The following is a 21074-nucleotide window of genomic DNA, read 5'->3' as shown; positions in this document are numbered from 1 at the left end:
GTGCGACCAGAGCCTGAGCGTAAAGAACAATATTTGGATTTCTCTTGTACTTTGTTCCATCCAGTGTACAAACAGGAACCCCAGGACAAAGTGTACTTTATGCGAATTGAAGCAGGCCAGTAATGTACAGCAAGGGGCTATTCCCACGGGCTCATAGGGGTTTCGTTAAATCTCAAGGACTGTGCCAGGCACAAAAAGGGATCCAGTAGTTTGGTTGGTAAAAATAGGGTTTTATAGATCAAAAAAATCAACTGACTTTTCCCTATGGTTTAAGAAAAAAGGGTTGTGGAAGCGATGAGTGTGATTCTGCAAATCCTTCTTCATGAGTCCTTTTAATTTGGAGGGGTGACTCATCGGCGCAGGGACTACTCGGAGGATTGCATGACCACAGGATGCGGCGCTGGAGAAGTGTTTTTGTAAACAAATAAACATGCTCCTTCCTGCTGGAAACACATCTCTCAGCAGCGGCCGAGCACCTGAGAACCTGCTAGTGAAAGTAGTAAGAAATACTAAACGCGGTGCCAGTGGGTTGGTCGAGCTCCAAAACCAAGAGGTGAGCAAAACACAGAGCGAAAAATGGGTGAGTCTTTCAAAATCCTTCCATAATCCGAAGTGCTGTTTGTATCAGGAACACAGGAACGACTTTTTAAGTGAAAACTGCCTGAAGAGACAGTGCTACAACCTGACAACGTCTAAGCGGAGGGACTCTCCCGGCACAGGTAAAGCCTAAAACTGCAGCAGGGAGCTCTGAGAATAGCTCCTGCCAGGTTGTGCAATAGGTGCAGGGAGTTATCCAAAGACCGCAGTCTCCAAAATGGATTTCGCATTATGGCTTTTAACATCTGATAATGACTTCTGAGAGCGATTATCCTCTTTCACTAGAGTTTCCTGGCGAAAGCACGATTCGGGCCCCAGCTGCCAGGCTGCGGTGCCTTTGCTACTTGCCTCCCGAGAGGGAAAAAAGGAATCTCCAGTCGTAACAGCTGGGAACACTTCCAGAAAAGCATGTCGACATTAGAAAGCAACTGAAATATTGCAATGTCAGGGAGTTGATTCTCTGTTCGTATTTTTAAAAGCAACCTTCTGGCTTCTGCCAGTGAATCTTTTAAGTACGTTTAGATCAATGCACGTCGTAGAGCTCGTCACGGAAGTCAAATAAATACTTAAAATAGTGCAGGATTCGGGCAGGCAGAGAGAAACACGTGGGGAAATGGCTGAGTGACTGCTTGACCCTTTTTCCTATTGCAGACCAGCAGCTGGAAACCGGAGGAGGCTCCAAACCAGCCCAGGGCCCTGCTGTGCCCGGGCAGACGCGAGCCAAGGGGAGACGCTGCGGAGAGAAGACCACGCAGCATCGCGGGGCAGAGCTTGCCGTAGCCGGGTCGAGATGTTTCAGTTGCAAACGATAGGTCTATTTTACCTATTAGAGCTTGTCTAGACTAAGGAAATGTTCCTGCTATGACTACGCTGAGGTAATTACACCAGCCTAAACCCCTTTGGGCAAAACAGAGCTCTCCGTGGCCTGATTTACTCTGGGCACTTGCCAGGATTCGTTCGGCTGGTACCAGCCTGTCCTGCCCGAGCGGCAACGCCGCGCGGGAGCCTCGGCCCCCGGTTCGCGGGTCTGCGAAACATCTGCTCTGCGAGTCCGTCCATCGGCCCGTCGTTGGGGAAGAGCTGCGCAAAGGTGCCTCCAAAAAACGGCAACTGTTCAGAAGGCTCCTCAGAAATGCAGTGCAGAACCGATTAATCTGCCGTGAAAAGCATGCTAAATAAGCCTGGTTTTAAATTAAAGCACACTTCGATTTGTGTACGCAGATCGGAGAAACGCATCTGCGTCGAATGCGATGAAATAGGAAGGCAGATGTAGGACATTCAACCTGCTAAATGGGCTATATGGACTAAACGGACCTATACGAGGTGTAAAATGTGTCCACGGAGAGCAAAACGAAAGCTCATCCAAACTGGTCCTACTACATGAACAAAAACGTAAGAAAACAAAAGCGACGTGTAAATTCAAGTGCTTCTGCTGGAAGCCCCTTTCAGTGGAAGTGAGGGTGAAATTTTAGCCTAAGAGAAGCCAGCGGCAACTTTTACATCGACTTTAAAGGAGAGGCTTCACTTAATGCAACGCGTATGGCGAAGACACACAGCGCCAGTCCGCATACTGTGATTCAAATATATATGTGCTGGGCTTCACATACAGCTTCAGACAACATGTTGATAAATGCAGGATAATGAATGGATAGACTGACAGACAGATTTAGTTATCGTTTAATCTGGCTTACTATTATCTGCAGCTGTTACAGTTAAAATGTTCTAAAAAGTTACTGCACGGCTTTAATTCCAAACAGTTGCTGGAAGGACAGTTAGAAACCGTGAAAACAAATACGCTCCTTTTCTTTAAATGTCTCATTAAAAAAGGGGGGGGGGGGAAAGCATGTCTGCAGCACAGAGATGACATCAGAAAAGTTCCACGATTCACAGATGGCTGCACCTTTCAAAAAAAATTAAAATAGGAACCCTAGATTGATTTAATCACCCATACAAGCGAAAAAACGTAATGAAGATACTTAGTGCCAAATTGGTTTCTTGAGACCTTTTCCATGTAAATAATACAAATCAAACCTTGAAGTTCAGCGCAGATATGATCTGACAAGTAAGCCAGGCTTTTTGTTTCACTTTGATCCAGCTCCAGAAATATTTTCTCCGAGGTAAAGTTGTTTTTAAGTGTTTTCCATTTCAATTTTTAATTTCGGGTATTCATCATATAGGAAACTTGCCTATAACGCTTCAAACATTAGTCTGGCTAAACTGGCTCACAGCCCTAAGCGTAAAGATTCCCTCGTATTCGCTCCTAAGGGTGGAAACATGAGGAGCTCACAGCGTGACAGGGGATCAGTTTTAACTCCCTGTTGGTTTTAAGGGTACGCTGAACGTGGGCACCCGGAGCGGCGTCTTTCCAGACATCAGGTCCACCCGACTCCCGTATTTCTAGCACTGCCCCACTTCCCATAGGTGCCTTTGGGACTAATCCTTTTGAAAACGGGAGGATGGATAGGCCGCTGTTTTCTAAGTGCTTCCCCAAATTCCCCAAGCTCACAAATTGCGGTGCCGAACGCCTAAACACAGATTTGGGCACCTTGCTGTACGCAGCCAGGTTTTAAAAACTCAGCTCTCGCGAAAAATGTAAAATCCTCTGGATTCTCTTACTTCCACACATTCATATGTAGCATATTTAGAATTAACAGGGCCCCTTTTCGCTTTTCACTTGAATGTGTGGTGTACGGTTAATGAAAATAAGATGGATCTTTTATTTTGGGTCTTAAATATAATATTATTAAATGTGCCCACCAGAAATGTAGGATAAAATATTTGCTCTGCTTGAAGATTATGTGATATTTGTATTCTAAGCCTCACCACAGTGGGTTTCTTTAAATAGAAGCTATACTTTACTCCTAAATTGCTTAAGGCAAAGGAAGCAGAGATGATGTTTTTATGAATGTTTAAATGCAAATGGCACTGAGAGTGAATGCTATGCTAGCTAACATCAAAGGCTCACCAAAGTCTCTGCATTAATGAGGCTCTTTGTTTCCTGGATCACAGATTACAACAGGTTTCCAACTCATTGCCAAGGCTTTATCTCCATTTGGGAGGGCTGTAAATCTCAGACGATTTTTTTCACATGCAAAACAAGGGGATCATCTGAAAGAGAAAAAAAAAACCTTAAAGTAGCAAATATTTCATTCAAATGATGATTACTCAAAGTGGCTGCAGCTTATTTTATTTCTGCGATGTTTAAAAGAATGGGAATTTGCGGACGGAGTTTCCTATGGGGTAGCCTGCTCATTCGTTCGGCCGCAGGAGCCGAGCAGGAAAACAGTAAGCAGCACCCTTCACGGCCCCCCATCTCCCCCGGCGCAGCGCAAACCGTGCCCCCCAAATAAGAACAATAATTCTGTGTCATGCAAAATCAGCAATTAGCAGAAAGACGGATTTTGCTTCATTTAAATACATTCAGTACTTTTCAAAGTGGCTCCAACTAGTTCTCCTCCTCCCCAAAAAGTAATGAGATTATATCCATAGTAATAATACCCTAATTAACAAGAAATATAGGCACCGAGAGTTTTAGCTTCCTATTCAAGGGCTGAATGTGACAATATGTAGTATATTGGGTCATAAAAAACAATTTACATGGCGTCATTACAGTCTGTAGAAAAGTCTCCAGGACCCAGGGCTATCTTATGCAATCTTAATTAAGGAAAATAAATATCGGTGTGTTTTTTTAAGCTACCGGAGACATGCACAGGACCTGCCGTATGTGATCAGAAGAGACGGGGAGTTTCCCTTTCCATGGGAACTGCTCACAGAGAAAAACCTGACGCCGACACAGAAGTGTCTAGTGTCTTCGAAACCGGCTGCGAAGATGGTAATTTCGTGTTTCCTGACCCTCGGGGCCACTCAGGAAAACTAATAATTTTCTGCAATCCGACATCACGTCTGTGCTTCCAAAGGGGCTGGGGTCGGGGAGCGCGGCGCGGCTCTGTGTGCACACGCGTGTGCGGGCGTGTGTGCACACGTGTGTCCCGGCGTGGGGCCACGCGCCTGTGCGCTGCCCTGTGCCTGTACATGGGCGTGCAAAGGCCTCTGCGCAAGTCATGTAGAGGTGCGTGTGCAGATGTGTGCAGATGTGTGCTGATGTGTTTGTGGTGTGTGTTTGGATGCCTGTGCATGTTCGTGTGCGTGCACACGTGTGTAGAGACGACGCTGTAGAGCCGCACGCGTGTAGACGCGTGTAGGAGGTGTGCAGATGGGGAGGCGTGCTCATGGATGTGTGCAGGCTGGCTGGGCGCAGGTGTCCGCACGCAGACGTGTGCCTATGCGTGCGTGCACATCTGCATGCACAGGCGTGTGCGCAGAGGCACGCATGCACCGATGCCTGCTTGCAGAGATGCATGTAGGTGGGTGTGCAGGTGTCTGCACACAGGCCTGAGTGTGGACGTGTGCGCGGATGCCTGCATGCAGCTGCATTTGCAGATTTGGGTGTGCAGAACACTGCAGGGAGACGTGTACAGCTGTCTGCACGTGTGCCTGTACACGGATGTCTGCAGGCAGGCGTGTTTGCGGGTGTGTGTGTGCAGAACACTGCATGGAGACGTGTGTGCACGGCTGTACGCATGCATGTACACAGATGTCTGCAGGCAGGCGTGTTTGCAGGCGTGCGCAGACGTGTGCACGCACACGCGTGTGCAGCCGCCTGCCTGCAGATGAGCCCGGACACACACCAAGCAGCGCACGTGCAGATGCGTGTGCACGGCCGCGTGTGCACGGCCGCATACACAGGCGGGTGTCCGTGCGGATGCATGCAGCACACCAGCAGCGTGCGTGTGCCCAGCTGCGCCTACCTCCCCGGGTTGGGGGGGGGGTGCGCGGTATAGCGGGGTGCGGCCACCTCGCTATACCGCGCTATGGGGGGGCGGGGGGGGGAGCTGAGGCGCGCTCGCTGCTCCTTTAAGGCAGGCCCTCGTGTGTGTGAGTGTGTGAGTGTGTGTGTGTGTGAGTGTGTGTGTGAGTGTGCGCACCGCCCCCGGCCCCTCCCCGGCGCTGTCACTCAGGCGGCGGCGCTTTGATGTCGGCAGCGCCCGGCCGCCGCGCCGCCGCGCTCGCACAGAGGCGCCCGGGCGCTCCGTGCCGCTGCCTGCCGCCGGCGCCCGCTGCGCCCGGGGGAGCTCGCGGAGGGGGGGGGCGGCGGGGGGGCGGCACGGAGCCCGCTGCGCGCAGTCACCGGGCGAGGAGGGAGAGAGAGAGAGGCCGGGGGGGGGGGGGGAGAGGGAAAAAAAAATCAGAAAGAAAAAAAAAAGTGTTTTTTTTTTTATTTTTAGGGAGAATTTAATCTGTGAAGGAATTTGAAGCGGTTGAAAAGGAGGGGGGGGGAAAAAAGTTGAAAAGGGGGGAAACTTGGGAAAGGAGGCTCTTCGGGGGGAGTTTCGCGGAAGGGAAGCCCTCGCGGAGCGGCGGGCTCGGCCGCTCGGCGCAGAACAATACTCGCCGCCAAAGTTGCGGCGCGGCGGCGGGCGGGGGGCGGCGGCAGGATGCCGCAGCTCGGGGGCGGCGGCGGCGGCGGCGACGACCTGGGGGCCACGGACGAGATGCTGGCGTTCAAGGACGAGGGCGAGCAGGAGGAGAAGATCCCCGAGAACGCCTTCACCGAGCGCGACCTGGCCGACCTCAAGTCCTCGCTGGTCAACGAGTCGGAGGGCAGCGGCAGCCCCGCCGCCGCCGAGGCCGAGGTGAGCGGGGCCGGCGGGCGCGGCCCCCCCCCCCTCCGTCCCCCGTCCCCCCCCCCGGCCACCCCCGGCTCCGCTTCTCTCTCCCCCCGCACAGGCCATCCGCCGCGCGCAGGATCCGCAGAGGGTCTATCAGGAGAAGCTGCCGGACCACATGGAAGATGGTTAGTCGGAGCGACCCCCCCCCTCCACCCCCCCGCGCGGTGCCCCGCTGCCGCCCGCCCCGTCGAGGGCTCCCGGCGCGGCCGCGCTGCGGGCGCAGCCTGACGCGGCTCTCGCTGCCGGCAGGTCTCAAGCACCAGGACGCGGGGATGTACAAGGGCTCGGCGTACTCCGGCTACCCCTTCCTCATGCTCTCCGACCCCTACCTGCCCAACGGAGCCATGTCGCCCCTGGTGAGTCCGGCCGCCCCTCGCGGGCAGGCCCGGCGGCCTCTCGCCGCCCCGGCGCGTCGCGGGCACCGGCGTGTGCTCCTCCGCACCGACTGCGTTTCCGAAACGCCCGGACGAGGGTCCGTCCCGGCCGGAGCGAGGAGGAGCGGGAAGGACGCGCGATGCTCGGGAGCGCGATGCTCGGGAGCGCGCGTCCGTCCCCCCCAAACTCGCCGTGGGACCCTCTCTTCACATCTCCTTATCCTCCACCTTCCCTTCTCCAGCACATCCCGCCCGAGACGCCCCTCGCTGTATTCGTGTCCCGGGATTCGGGGCCGAGCGGCTTTCGGTGTTGGCGTTCAGGGATGCGTTTAATTCCCGCGGTTCAGCTCTCGTTCGACGCGTCTGCGTGCAAACGGCCCGGTTTGGGCCTCCCGTCGGCCAGGGCTCCGTGTGGTCAGTCCCCCAAAAGCTGGATCTTCGGCTTTTTAAATTGCGATAGAGGTTTTTAGGAAAATGCTTGACGCTGCTGGAGGCAGCACCGGGCTATTCCCGTCTTGCTCCCACCGAGTTTTACCCTCTCGGGTCGAATCTAGTGAGTCTGTAGGTTTTAATGTTTACAACAAATTTGGTGATACGGATGAGGGTTTCGCGCCTCGGGGGAGCCAGCGGCGCTGCGTCCCCCCCCCCCAAACGCTGCTCTGCCTTTGCAGCTGCCTGCGTGAGAGCATCGCTCACTGTATTTCGCTTTTAGCTTTTAACCTTTAAGGTTAAAAACTTTTAAAAAGTACGTATGATGGCCTCCTTGCTATCACCGTTTCAATCGTTTGTGCTTTGGAGGGGGAGGATGTCGAGCTGGTGTTGTGAAAAATGGATAGATTGAGGGGTTTGAAACAGTCTTTGAGTTAAAGCGTGGTGAAATGCTGTTCCCTGGGATCACTGCCGTCCCGTCCCGCTCACCGGCACGGCGCGGGGGCACGGATGGTCCCGGGGGGGGGTTTTGCACCCACCGCGCTGCTGCACCGCGGAGCGGGTCTGGTGCTGCTGCAGCCTGTCGCAGCCCCGCCGAAGGCAGAGCGCAGATATTTAGGACCTGTCCTTCAATTTTTCCCCTTCAGTTTGCAGAAAGAAAAGATGTGTTTGCGCTGGCAGGGCCGATGTGCAGTGTTTTAACCAAAATAAGTGTTTCTGCTGCTGCTCCCCGCCTCGGGGCCCCTCCTTCGGGTAGCAGGTATCCCCCTCGCCTCTCCAAAACACGAGGATGCTCTCTGCCTGTTTTAAAGTTTAAATCAAGATATTAAATCCGTTTTATTTAAAAGCATTTAGCTTGCTGCCTGGTAGAGAATTTGGATAAGTCCTGAGTTACGCTGGCCCAACGGGTATTCACTGCAGTGGAGTGTTTCTTTTAATCCTAAACCCTCATGTGTGGGACAACGAAGTGGGATAACCTGTCTGTTAGCAATTAGGCTGAAAAGTAGATTTGGGTTCTGAATTAGATTTGGGGTGATGGTTAGAAACACACAGGCCATGCAGAGCTCAAAGGTGGGAAAAGTCGGTATGGAGAAGGAGCGATTCCCGTCCCGTCGAGTCCACGGAAACCGCTCCCCGCCGCGGGGGCTTTGCTGCAGGCCCGTTCGCGTTGTGTCGCATTTCATGGCTCAAAACGCTGATTTAACGTCTTCAGCTAAAATTCTGTTACCTGTCCAACACGGGCAGATTTCTTCCTCGGATGCAGGCTGGTCTTTCTTTCGTTTTTAGAGATGATGCAGTAGCTATTCCAGTATACCGGGGGGACGGTTTTGTTCCATGTTTGTGTTGGCGATGTCAAGGTTGTCGCAGTAGGTCCCGTGTTGCTCTCGTGCAGATTTACTGCTGCTGCGGGTGGGATTTAAAATGTGAATCTGGTGGCTGCTCACGGTAATTGAAGAGGTCAAATCTGCAGCCAGAAGTTTTGGATACTTAACCATCCGTAAAAGTGTGTTTTATTAGCGTTTTTAGCACAAAACGAGGGGGAGGACGGCGGGGTTGCGTATCGCAGGCACGCACGCGCTCGATGGTGAACGCTGTCTTCGGTCTGACTGGAGCTTCCTGTAAACACTTGCGTGCAGCTAGGAAAAACCTCATAATCATTAAAAAATAGGTATCGAAAAATCAGCCCGGCGCTGCTTTTTCCAAACTGCCGGGCCTTTGCATGGGGGTGACGGAGAAACGCGGTGCAGCTCCCCGTCGGCGCGAGCCCCCGCCCCGCCGCGCGCCGCAGACCCCCGTTTTTTCCGACGGCTCCTGTCGCGCCCGGGCAGGGATCCGCAGCGGGCACCGGAGCCGGCCCGGAGCGCGCGCCGTGGGTGTGTCGCCGCCGGCATCGCCCCGGCCGTGCTTCCTTTTTTTGTTTTTATTTTCTCGGCGGCGTCGCTTTGGCTTTATCTCCCCCGCGTCGCTCCGAGGCGCCCGCCGGGGTCCCGGGGGCCGCGCGCTTTACCAAAACGCACCCCCCCGCGCTACTCGCACGTCCGGGTGCCGCCGGTGAGCGGTGGGTGGAAAACGCCTCGGCGCCCGACGTCGGCGGCAGCCCGGCCCCCGGCTCGCGGCAGGATGTGGCGAGAGCCGCCCTGCCGCGCGCGGGCACGCGGCACCTGGTGCCATCGGTGGCAAACGCCGTTTTCGGGCTAGACCGGCGCTGGTTGGGGCACGCGTAGCGCGGAGGTGCGCTTTTAGCTAGCAAGCGCCCCGGAGCAGCGGCAGAGCCACCCGAGCAGGGTTGCAGCTCTCAGGCGCTGCACGTGGGTCTGCTCCGGCTCTCCCTGCCCTTGGAGACTCCAGCTGTTCCCAGAGCGGAGAATATAGGATTCATTGCTTAAAAACCTGCAAGAAACTTCCCAAGAATATTAAGAAGCCGAGGAACCGTTTTTCTAAACGAAATATAAAATCGCAGAACTACATCCTTTTTTTTAAAATAGTACACATAACTTTAAATCAAATTAAGGTACATCCTTGGTGAGAACATCTGCCTTTTAGGTGGTTACAAACATTAGAGGTCAGACATGGTCAAACATGTCAACACTTTGATCAGATTAAAATATTTTTCTTGCTACAGTTGTGTAATTGCGTTGAGACCTGAGGGGTTTTTCTGAACGTTGTTATATCATGTACCGTGGTGGAGGGAGCACTTAGGAGCTGCTTCGGGTTGCTTTTGTACGTGGTGCTGGAAAACGGGGGCCTGGGCAGCGCTGCGCTGTCTGCGGGCACGGAGGGGCGAGCGGGCTCCCCGGTCGCGGGCGGCGAGACGGGGCTGGTCGAGGCGTCCTTCGGTTCACGCCTCTTGCGCGGCTCCCCTGCGTGTCGTGCGCACGAGGGGCGGCAGAGCAGGCGCCAGATGTTTGGCATGTTTGGATGCACTGGGTTTTCTGTCCCGCTCTTGCGTGAGGAAGCGGAGGTCCGGGAGCCTCTCCTCCTCCCGAAAGCAAAGCCTCTGCGTGATTTTCTTAGGGATTAAGTTCTCAAGGTAGAGCACCGCAAAAGCGTGGTGGGACCTTCCCAAGCGCTGCTCATTTAAAGTACCAAAGCGGGGCGGCAGGCTTGGGAAATGGTGCCAGAAGTTCAAAACTCGATCCCTGGGGTCCGCTGGGCTCCTTGAGCTTGGTGCTTTTTTTATTTTTTCAGTGAGTTTGAGCGATCCCCTTGAGCGGGGCGAGATTAAAGTGCAGTTACTGCTGGTCTGGGGCCACAGGTCCCAGAAACGTCTCGTGAGGTGGAAACGCATGGAGCAGAGTCTCCATCAGTGGTGGCAGCGGAGGGTCCGCGCGTGGGGCCAGCGCTGCAGTTCCCGTCCAGCGACGGGCAGAGCTGGAGCACCAGCAGCTGCGCGGGTTTTTCCGTCCTCGCTTGCGCTCTCAGGGCAACGTTTCCGTCTTGCTTTCTTCTGTGTCGAGTTCTGATCCTGCCGAAACGGGTGGCCAGACTCCCCGGGGTCGGCGCGGCGGGGATCCGTCGCTGCGAGGGAGTTGCTGCGTGTCCTGCCAGATGCTGGAGGAGCCTCTTGAACAGGCAGGGGCTGGTGGCCACGAGGGACGGCAGCTCTGGGCTTTACCGGTGGTCCCTGCTGCTGCGCGAAAGCCACAGAGCCTGTTGGATCCCAGCCAGCCCCCAAAGGCAGGATCTGTGCCGTTAGACCCCATAATTCTTATATTCAAGGAAGAAAAGTGTGAGGAGCGTGGTGTCCTTAGATGGACATCCTGGCAGGCAGACGGATGACTAACTTGTTCCCTCCTGACCAAAGTGCATCCACTTCCTCCAGCTCTCCTACCTAGCTTGAAACGGGATCACGGTGAAAGTAATTTTTTACATGAAAGCCTAAAGTTGGGTAGGTGGATGTACCGAGGCACAGGGCTTCCGAGGTCACTTATTGCATGTCTGGTTCAGCCTCGGTTCCCCCCAAGGAAAATTCTTGTGTTAATTTTGGAGTTCGTATCACACCCTCAATTTTGAAGCAGAACTTCCCTTTGAAATAAATTGGAGCGTTCTGCCGCAGAAGCAGCGACATGATGCAGCGCTGCCTGTGTGTGGTCCAGCTTCAGCTTGCTTCTGAAACTCTTTGGAACGAGAAAAAGAGAAAGAAAAACGTCGCAGGGAAACAAAGGCGAGTTGTGTGTGGACCCGTGCGTGTCAATAGCCGTGTGCACGTGGTCTGGACGGTGCGGCACTGCCTGCCGTCGCGCCGCGGTTCCTCCGTGGGCTTGCGCTTGCTCCGAGCTCACGTGGGTTGGAGACCCCGAGCGCTCGACTGCTTGGGGATTTGGAGAGGAAGAGCAGAACCCAAACCCGAACTCCCAGAGCTCATCCACGTTAATGATTGATGTTTTTGAGGTTTCCACTGTGAAGAGCAGAGGGGCGCGGGGTTGGTCGGGCAGGCGGCGTGTCCGAGATGAAAGAGGCTGCTCAGCCTCCAAAGCCCGGGAAGGGAGGGAGGCTTGGGGGGGCGCGGGGGGTGCGAACTGCACGCCTAAGGCCGGAGCCGCGGCCGAGCCCCGCGACGTGTCGGCAGTCTGGAGGAAAAGTCTATGGCTTGCCGTTAATTAATCGTTGCGCGCAGCTTGGCGTTCGAGCCCCCCCCGCGACCTGGGTGAAGGAGGTACACGGCCTCCGCGGCCTGCCTGCCTCTGTGGGAAATGCGCTTTTTTGAGAGATGCTGCGCTGAACAGAGCAGTTTTGGGTAAACTGTAGTCAAGCACGTGGTTACTGAACTCCTCCAAGTCACACATTCCTCCCAAAGTCCTCAGGGCTTATCTCATGCTCTCTGCTCTTCGAAGAGGGACCATCTCGGCCCCGGTGGCAGACCCCCCCGCGCCGTCCCTGGAGAAGGTGGTGTCACCGTGGGAGGCACAGCTTCTCCCTCCTCCCTCCCCTCCCACCCTTTGCACGCCAGCGGGGCCGTCTGCGACGTGCCTTTCCCACTCCCCTCGCTGCCAGGAGATGGCTTGCGTCGGCACGTGAGGATGAGGTCCTTCCTCCTCGTTCGCCCGTGGCGGGTGCGGGAAGAGCAGAGCGGGTACCAGTTTTTGCTAAACTCGCCACAGAGTCGTGGTAGCAGGGAGATGTTCTCGGCCTGACAAAACCCCGCGTTGCTGCCCAACGGGGATTTGTGAGCCCCCCGTGCAGGCTTTCTCGCGCGCTGTTCTTTCACGTATCTCCTTAAAAAATAGGCTATAACACAGTTGCTCATTACTCTCCGTGTCTGGAGGATGAAACAAGGGTTTGGTAGGAGGACCGGGTGACTCAGAGCTGGTAACAGGATACGGGGCTGCTCATTTCCTAGTTTCCAGGCTTAACCCAGCTGAATCAGTAAAGACCTAACGCGTATTGCTGTCTGCTGGCTTGCCCAGGGGTCTGCCGGAGAGGACAGGTCTCTGCCCAGCTCCACGCGGGCGAGTATTTCACGGTGTGAGCAACCAGGTGTCCTCCGAGCCCCGCCGGGAGCCTGCAGAGTCTCTGCCAAACCCTTTTCTGACGTTTCCCGAGGTCTCCGTGCTCGCCGTAGCATTGCCGCTTCAGCACATGCCGTTAGCGCCTAAACCCACCTACTTTGTGGCTCAGAGGAAATGGCTGCGACAGCATGTGCCCCTGAGGCTTGACTGCAGCAGGATCCTGTTCTTGGTCTCCTCCGAATGATCTCGGACCAGTAGCTCTGACCTCCATACGTCCGCCACCGCTGCCCGTGGCCCTTTTCTCTGGTTTGGCGTTGGGGTGTTTATAAGTTATGAGCGTCGTCAGAGTTAAAGGAGTGTATTCTGCCACCGCTGCCTCTGTAAAGTGATTTCGTGGAGAAAGCGGGATGTCCAACCAGGACCGAGCACGAGGAAGGTCGGCAGAGCTGGTGGTGCCTGTCCGGCCCATCACGCTGGCTGGCAGCTCCGGGCTGGGAGGTCACTCGAGTGGCTTTAAACCACCGTTCCTCTCCCGTCCGCTGGTTCTGCGCTAAACGCAGCTCAGCTGCAACGGAGAATCAGGTTCATTGTGCTTCACGGGGTCCCAAAATTAGTATTTTGTCAAACGAAACGATAAACTCAACAGTGCTGTGGTGGGTTTTCGAAACCGAAGTAAAGCTGGATACTAGAATCTAGAGTACTTTTCCCCTCCGGTTACGACGACTTTACGTTTGATTAAATGATAGGCAAAAAAAAAATCTCAACAGTGTCTCCTTTGTTCCACTGAGAATTTGGAACTATAATATACAAAACGCACATCTGTCTTGAAGGGCTATGCAGTAATCATGGACTGACCAAAAAAAGAGTTTTACAGTGATTCAACCTTGTGTGCTATATGTTGAATTTGTTTTCTGCTGTGGTTTGCTCTTAGGAATAGCGTGTACCAGCATAAACAGAGGTTCCTCTCTGATGTGACTTACACAAAAGGCAAATGTGAAAGCCCGGGATCGTAAAGTGTGCTTGACTCAGCACGAGGGGGATAAAATTATAAACACACTTGTGGAATAGTTGTTTAGGAGATATTCTTCCCAGTAAAATGCTCAGAACGGGTCAGAAATGCGGAACGTGGTTCCTAACAGTGAAAAGATGGCACTGTGGATGTTGCTTTTATGTTTAGGAAATAAACCATCCTTAGATCTACCACATGAAAATGTGCCGTTCCTCTCATGGACGGGCTGACGATTTGGTTCTCATTACATATTGCTTCCCCGCAATTACTAGTGCACACTGTTAGATCACCGAAGCCAAGACAGAGCCAGGAGGAGTCTTTTTCTTCTACGAATCTGGCCTTTCGTGACTTTGCCCCTAAAGAAAAAGGGCCAGATCTGAACGTGGGAGACCCTGCACAACCTCTGGCATCAGTAGAACCGAGATAGAAATTTAGCCTTTGAACTTTGACTTCCTGCTATAACTTACAGCATGCGGCGTTGAGATCTTTGAAATCAGACCATCTGAAGTGGCACAAAGGTTCAGAAATCCAGGTAGCGCTTTGTGGAATCGCATCACGTTGTGCGGGGAGCTGTTGCGGTGCGATGCTGCGACAGCCAGTTCTGTCGCGTACGATAAATTAAAAATATGCGTGTTTACCCTAAATCCAAAACAGAAGCAATGTATAAAATAGGAAAGGAAAAAACTCAAACCTTTTTGTTTAACTTTCTCTGATACAAAGCAATTTCTCCAGGACTGTACACCATATGAAACACATTATAAATGCTCTTGTAAAATCCACATCATTATGCCACATGAAAGGCTGGGTCCTAAAAATAGCCATTCGGAGAGGATGCAGGCTAGTAGCAATTTCGGTGATCATGAAATAGTTGTGTTGACATCTCTATGCATGCACACCCACAGAAAGCTTTGACTTTTGAATATTCTTAGCAACATTTGGGCTTTATGGAATTTTCCATGTTCTGATCCCGTGAATAGTCTCTTATCCATTGGTCTTCCTTTCTGATCTTATCCCCTTATTTCTGACTCTGATATTATTGAGAAAACAGGTAAATATTTTTCTTTTTCTTTTTCTTTTTTTTTTTTTTTGACGTTAAACTCTTTCCTTGCCATCCATTTGACAGCCTCGGAGGTTGGCAAAATCAGTTACATTCCCCTTTCTCCTGACAGTGGAAATATTTTCTTTCTTTTTGCTTCAGTAGACACGCACATCCCTAAAATATGAAGGCTAGCAGTGAAAATGAAAACCTAGGGCATTCGATAAGGACATGAAGAACTGCCACATCTACTTAGCTTTTGTATCTGCTGTAGCATTCAAAAGAACGTAAATGAAATTGCAGCGGGTAATTACACAGTAACGTATCCACAACAAAAATTTCTTCTTCCCCCCAGCAGTCAGAACTTGGCTTTTGTTTGGAAATAGGGAAAGGCAGAGCGTCCTCGTTTTGGTGCGTTTGCAGCAGAGCCCTGGCTGGTGCCAACTGCCGTAGCTCTGGGATGGCAACAGCGTCGCACCAAGTGGTATCGCTCAGGGTCTTTTCGAAGAGTTCATCGGATTTTATTTTATTGCTGTCATGTTTTGTTTTTAGCTTGTTATTCGTTTGGAATCATTAGTATAGGGATAGCTTTTTAAAAAACGTTTGAATCTTCAGTGCTGATTCCTGCTTGCATTTTTCTTTTATAAGTAGAGATTGGGCTGCTGGAGCCAAACACCTCCGAACACTGGGGTGTCCAAATGCTGCGATTTCAGCCTGTCCAGGTTTTTAAGTGCATTGCCCCTCTAAAGGCAACTGGAAACACTTTATTTCCTTAAAGCGAGTTTGCTTTTGGAATGGGAGAAAAATCTTTGGAGATATCAAACAAAATAACAGGGTGTTCAAGAAAATTGCATTCCTTCTTAAGTAGCTGGCACGCACATCGTGACGTCTGCGTTTCATTCAGATCAGATGTAGCTGTGGTTCCAGCGCTGCCGTGCACAAACCCCTCGAGAAATGGGACTCCGAGTGATTCGCTGTGGGAGCTTCAGCCATCCTCCAAGCGGGTTTAACTTAAAGGGCAGCTCTTGTCCCTCGTCCAGCTCCGGAGCCCTCTTCCAATGGCAACATCCAGCTGGCTAAATCAGGCTGTGGAGTTCCTGCAGGCTGTTAGGAACTTCGAAGAATCAACTATTGTAAAAGGACATCACAGAAACGTGTGAGCTGCTGCTGATTTAGCTCCCTAAAAGAGCTGGTATGGGGGCTTGGGAACGCCCCGACACAACGATCAATAATTTATCTAAAGCTCGGAGAGTAAATGCATTCATCTCTGAGCACAATCAGCAGTAATTTAAGGATGTATTTCCAGCTCACTTCTAAGAAATTTTGGCTCACGTGTCGGCAGATTTGGTCTGTACAATGCAGCAGATTCTTATATTTAGAAACAGCCAGTAAAAGTTTTTGAACACTTCTGGCTTGAAGTTAACATCATGCCTAAGCCCTTTTTTGTTTTCTGTAATTAATTTGATGGCTGAAACTAGGGTTATATCTGGCAGCGTTGGTTTTCTGCTATTCTGTTGGACTCCGTGCTTTTCCTGCTAGGAGCAGACTTCAGTTAAAAGCAATAGTTTTATCCTGGTAGGCTGGAGGTCTGTGACTTCTTAACCTCACGTGAACAGGAGAGTTGTAGAGAAAATTTCACTCCTTCACCCAGGAGGACAGAAAGTTGCCTGCTGTTATCAGTGCCAGTTGCTTGGGCATTGGCATTAACTGAAAGTGTTATATGGCTAGGTGCATGCACTTAAACTGTGCAAAATAAAAATAGTTTTAAACTCTCATATACTATCCTTACTAATCTAGTACCCAGATCTGCAAATGCATATAAATACAGGCCGAGGGACGGAGGCAGGCTGCAGCGCTAAGCGTGAGTCTATGAAAGATGAGCAGCCATTTCCAAAAGCATTGCTGTTTGTGCAAATTAATTAAAAAAAAAAAAAAAGGCCATGGTAAATGTGTGACTGCTCTGCCGGTGCTTCCCGGGATGGGGGTGGGAGCCGGCCCCGTCCCACCACGGAGCCCAGCGACCCTGTTCCCGGGAGCACCGGGGCCGTGTCAGCCGCCTGGGAACAGCCGAATAAACAGGCATTAGTAACGCCGCTTGTTTGTGTGTTAACACAGGATGTTCTCAAAATCAGGTACAGAGCGAGGCACGTTAGCGAGTTTTATAGCAGAGGAACCGGCTCGGCTTGTAGCCGCGGCGCAGGGCTGCGGCGGAGGGAGCCGCTGCTTCATCCCGGCTCCTGGGCCGGGTCCCCGGCAGCGTGTTTCCCGTGACTCAGTTTCCCCAGGAGAGCTGTGGAGCTTTATGGTGTTGTGTGTGAGTGATGCTGGGAGCGTGCTGCGAGGAAAGCCGTGCCGATGCTGGAAAAAAGGAAGGGCCCGAGCGCAGGATCCTGCCATGGGGGGTGTTTCAGAGACGATCGCAGAGGGGGCTAGCCAAAAAAGTAAGCTGTGCTGCTTTTTTGGACCATTTACTCCAAGATATTAAACAAATTGCACTTTCATGATCTTTTAGCAAGTCGCAGGTGGCCCTGAAACCACAACTCCTTCGAGGCGATTGGCATGTGTTCTCCCTCTAAAAACAAATCGTTTTTTCAGCCTCGAACAGTAATTTCGTAGAGCGGCAATGGGAACGTTGACTGGATGGTCCAAAATGTCTTCTAAAATCACGGGTTGTACCAACCCCTGGTAGCGAACCGAGGACAAAAATGGCATTTTGTGTTTACCAGCATGTACCGTGCTGATGAGTGCAACACCAGGGATTGCGCTGCCTGGTTTTTGGACACACGTACCAAACCCCTGGATGCATAACTCACATTCCTTGTCATGAGGAGCGAGTATTTATCTTGGAACCTTTTTCACTTAAACGGTAATCTCTAGGAAATCATTTGTTAACAGCAGTTCGCTGCCAGTTTGTCAGTTAATGGCTCGAGGCGAAGTCAGCAGCGAGTGGAAGCTCTTCGAGGGAGAGGTTGCTGTCGCATGTGGTGCGGAAAGGTTTATAACGAAAGGCATTAGAGGAGCCCCTCGGATGAATGCGGTCCAACTTTCGGAAGCGGGAGGAAAGCGGGAACGCCGGGACAGACGCAGGCATCGCTCGCGCATCCGTTCGTAGAGTATTAAAGCCATCGGTCGTGCGCGCCTTTTCCTTGCTGGAGGCTCCGGCTGCGAGCGTGTCCAAGCCCAAGCCCCCCGGGGCAGCAGCGGCTGGCGTGTCCCCTCGCGGGGTCCCCGGTGCCCGCGGGGGGGTCCCCGGTGGCCGTGGGACCTGGCGTGCCCGCGTGGGAGAGCGCTGCAGGGGCGCCGGCCCAGCTCGCAGGCGTTGCCGTTTCTGAATAAAAGTCTAGTTTCAGTTAGGTAATCAGGGTTATCTGATTTCTTTTTAATCTGAGAAGCATCACCAAACGTCTCAGAGCCGTGACCTCAAGTTGCTGTTTGTGCTGAGCGAGGTGCTGCGTGGAGGGGAATAAACCGGCAAAAAACGGCTCAAAGTCCCCCGAGAAGGGCGCCGCGAAGAGCCGCCGTCGCCCGCACCGGGTCCTTCCTTCGCGCGGTAGGATGGGGTGGGAGGTGGCTGCCCTGGGCAGGAGCTCTCCCGGGAAGCCACCACCCCGTCCGGCTGGAAGGAGCGCCCCTTCCCCGCAGCCCTGCCCGCCCCTCCGCCGTCGGCCCGCGCGGAGCAACCGGCAGGGGATGAGCGGGGTTAATTCGTGGAGAACGCTGCTGCCGGGAGGACGTGGGACCCAGACAGAAGCGAAGAGGGGCCGGTTCTCCGCGCAGATGCCCCCAAGTGCTGTTTGTCTGAGAGCAGATTTTCCCACAGATCCCTGGCCCTGGCGTTATTTGAAGAACCCCTCTGCAGCTGCAATCCTTCCCTCCCCCGAGGGGAAAACAGGGTGGTAGCTTTGTGAGCTGGATGGTGTGGAGGTTTAGGAGAACTGCCATGGGAGGGGAAGATTTGGCTCATTAGTGTGGAACATTGTGCTGCCAGGAACAGGGTTTTGGGGCAGAACTAATAACATGGAAGCAGATGCAGTCAGCTTTTATTAAACTGGTTTGTAGATGACTTTAAATAGGCAACGTTTGCGTGTGGGTCTCTCCGTGTGCAAGGCTAGAGTATCGGACCCCAGCTGCAGAACCTGGTGGAGATGCTTGCTGAAAGGTGCAGAGCAACCCACCAAACCTGTGGAAATAAGAGAAGACTTCTCCCAAAAGTATTTGAAAAACATAGCAAATTTGTAGTTGTGTCGCATTTTTTAAACTCTCATACTCCCTATATCTGACTTGGAACAAGGAGCAACTGTAGAGTCAGAGCTTATGGTCGGATGGAACCAGCGTTGTAACATCTCTTCTTTATCATGGGGTATCATCTCCTCTAGGTCAGGGACCACTGAATCTCACCTAGTTACTCCCATAGCTGGACATACCATTAATTGCTTGACAGTGTACTATAAGGATGGATAAATTCATCTCCAAGCCAAGTTTTGAAGCACTTCTCCTTTGGATCACGCTTTATGTAGCTCTAATTAACTCCGTAACGCTTATCTGCTCAGGGTGATGGTTGGATTCTGTTCCCTGATACACACCGCTCCATGACCACCAGTAATGACGGCTTAAGCTCCTGCAGTGATTGCACTGCACGAGTACCCAGGTTGGAATGACCATTGGCCAAATACAAATTGCCCGTCTCAGCTGGTGACCAGACTCAGGCAAAGCCACTGATACCTCAGAAAGTTCACTGCAGACATCATCCCTCTGCCAGACGCAGCAGTGACCTGAATATTGCTGCTTGTCCTTGCAAGATGCTTTTGGTTTTTCGTCACCTCCGTACACTTTGGGCTTAACTGTCCTGCTCTTGGGAGAGTGTCGGGAATGATCGGCCCCTGTAGATGCAGCTGAATTCTGCAAATCTCTTTAAACATGTTGGCAGCATTTCTGACTTCTCTGTAGACTTCCAGTAGCTGCTGCCTCCTTCCACTCCAACTCCAGCTGCCATCTCGCAGACCATAGAGCACCTACAGAAATCCTTCCTCTGCTCCACGCGTCCAAGAGCGGGCTGGCATAGGCGCGAGGCTTTCATTCGTGTCCTCCTCGCTGCCTCGTCGTCCCCGGCTTGCGGAATAAGGCGCAGAGCATCCCATTGGACTGCCGTGCTCCATCATACCTCGGTTGTGTAACACTTTTTTCTCAGGCAGTTTCTAATCTAGAGATTTTCTGGGATCTGTGCATGTCATGAAGGGAAGTCTCATCATCACCTCGGGTTCTGTCTTTCACTACCAAGTGTTTAAGACATAATTCTGGGCGTCCAGGGCTTGCTTTCTCTTTGTGTCTCCTTTACGGTTGCTTTCATTTACTAACATGTTGAACTTCAAAGTCTGTTCTTTCTCCTTCCTAATTTTTATGGAAAAAATGGTCTGAACCCCATTTGCATTTCCTCCCTGAGGATATTGGCAGTCCTTAATCCTACATATTAAAGAATCTGTTTTCCCAGCAGCCTTTTATTCTGGGGCTGCTCTTCCATTCCATTTTCTCCTTGAAATTTTCTCCTCTGGCTCAAAATTGTTCTTCGCGGTGCCCCTTACCTCCGTTATGAGCTGTTGGCGCTGGCGTTTGATCCCTTGGCATCTTTTCCCTTTCCTGCCCATCCTCTGCTTTGCAGGCAGTGTGCAAGGCTTTGTGCTCGTGGCAGTACGAGTATTTTTGCCCTGGGTAGTTGCAGCGTGCAGAACAACGCCGTGTGCGGTGTAACCCGCTGATCTGCAGGGACCAGGGGGAATAACTATTTTTAGAGCCTAGAGGTAGCAGGACGAAGGATGCTACAGTGAATAACTGGGTGCTGATTTATTCAGGATGATACACGTTTCGCGTGTATAGGTTCCATATTCCCATCGAGGATGGGGCGATGATATTCTCAGTGAATATCGTTGTAGTTTATGTGCTGGGGAAGCGGTTTCAGCCCTGCTGCCGCAGTGGACGTGGGGTGGTGAGGGTGAGGGAGATACTCAGCCCGATCCCAGCGGGCTCCTCCCTGGGCTCTGCCTCGTTGTCCCATTCCTCGTGCTCCGGCGAGGCTGGAGTGCTCCTTCCACTCAAGCGCGTGCGAGGAGAGTCCTGGACACGGCGTTTCTCCCCGCGCTTTGCAGCTCTCGCAGCGAGCTGGCGGGAGGGCGCAGACCGGGCTGGCCGTGCGGATGCAGGGATGTGGAGCACGCAACCCGGTACTCTGCTGCAATTCGTTCTCAGCTATGCGCTCTGGTAATTAGCATGTGCATAAACACTTTGTAATCTTGTGATCATGGCTTGCAGATTAGCTCTTTTGCCAGCTTTGCGATTTCTTTGCCAGTTTTAGTTTTAATTGCAAATCCATTACTGCCAGCTCCCTTGCATATTGTAGCAATAGGCAAATTAAAACACTTGGACACAGTTGGGCGGGTTTCAGTTAAGAAATTAATT

The 21074-nt window shown here is 52.5% G+C and overlaps 1 protein-coding gene and 1 long non-coding RNA gene across 7 annotated transcripts in view; both read left to right on the top strand.

Annotated features, from left to right (window-relative positions):
- The first annotated feature begins 120 nt into the window (after positions 1-120).
- On the top strand, positions 121-3268 carry LOC135329986 (uncharacterized). The gene is made up of 3 exons (XR_010391698.1): positions 121-553; positions 629-719; positions 1249-3268. It is a non-coding gene; the product is annotated as an uncharacterized LOC135329986 (long non-coding RNA).
- A 2691-nt stretch (positions 3269-5959) lies between these two features.
- TCF7 (transcription factor 7) overlaps positions 5960-21074 on the top strand; it is a 62310-nt gene continuing 47195 nt past the window's right edge. For 3 of the 6 annotated variants that reach the window (XM_064521128.1, XM_064521129.1, XM_064521131.1), the window contains exons 1-3: positions 5965-6290; positions 6385-6451; positions 6576-6682. In XM_064521128.1, coding sequence (XP_064377198.1) covers positions 6093-6290; positions 6385-6451; positions 6576-6682 — 372 coding nt within the window. In that variant the 5' untranslated portion in view covers positions 5965-6092. Of the gene's footprint in view, positions 6291-6384; positions 6452-6575; positions 6683-21074 lie in introns of all 6 variants that reach the window. The other 3 variants (XM_064521127.1, XM_064521130.1, XM_064521132.1) reach the window with 3 other exon arrangements.

Source organism: Dromaius novaehollandiae, chromosome 15, assembly GCF_036370855.1.
Source record: "Dromaius novaehollandiae isolate bDroNov1 chromosome 15, bDroNov1.hap1, whole genome shotgun sequence".
NCBI lineage: Eukaryota > Metazoa > Chordata > Aves > Casuariiformes > Dromaiidae > Dromaius > Dromaius novaehollandiae.
This window is presented reverse-complemented; position numbering and strand designations above follow the sequence as displayed.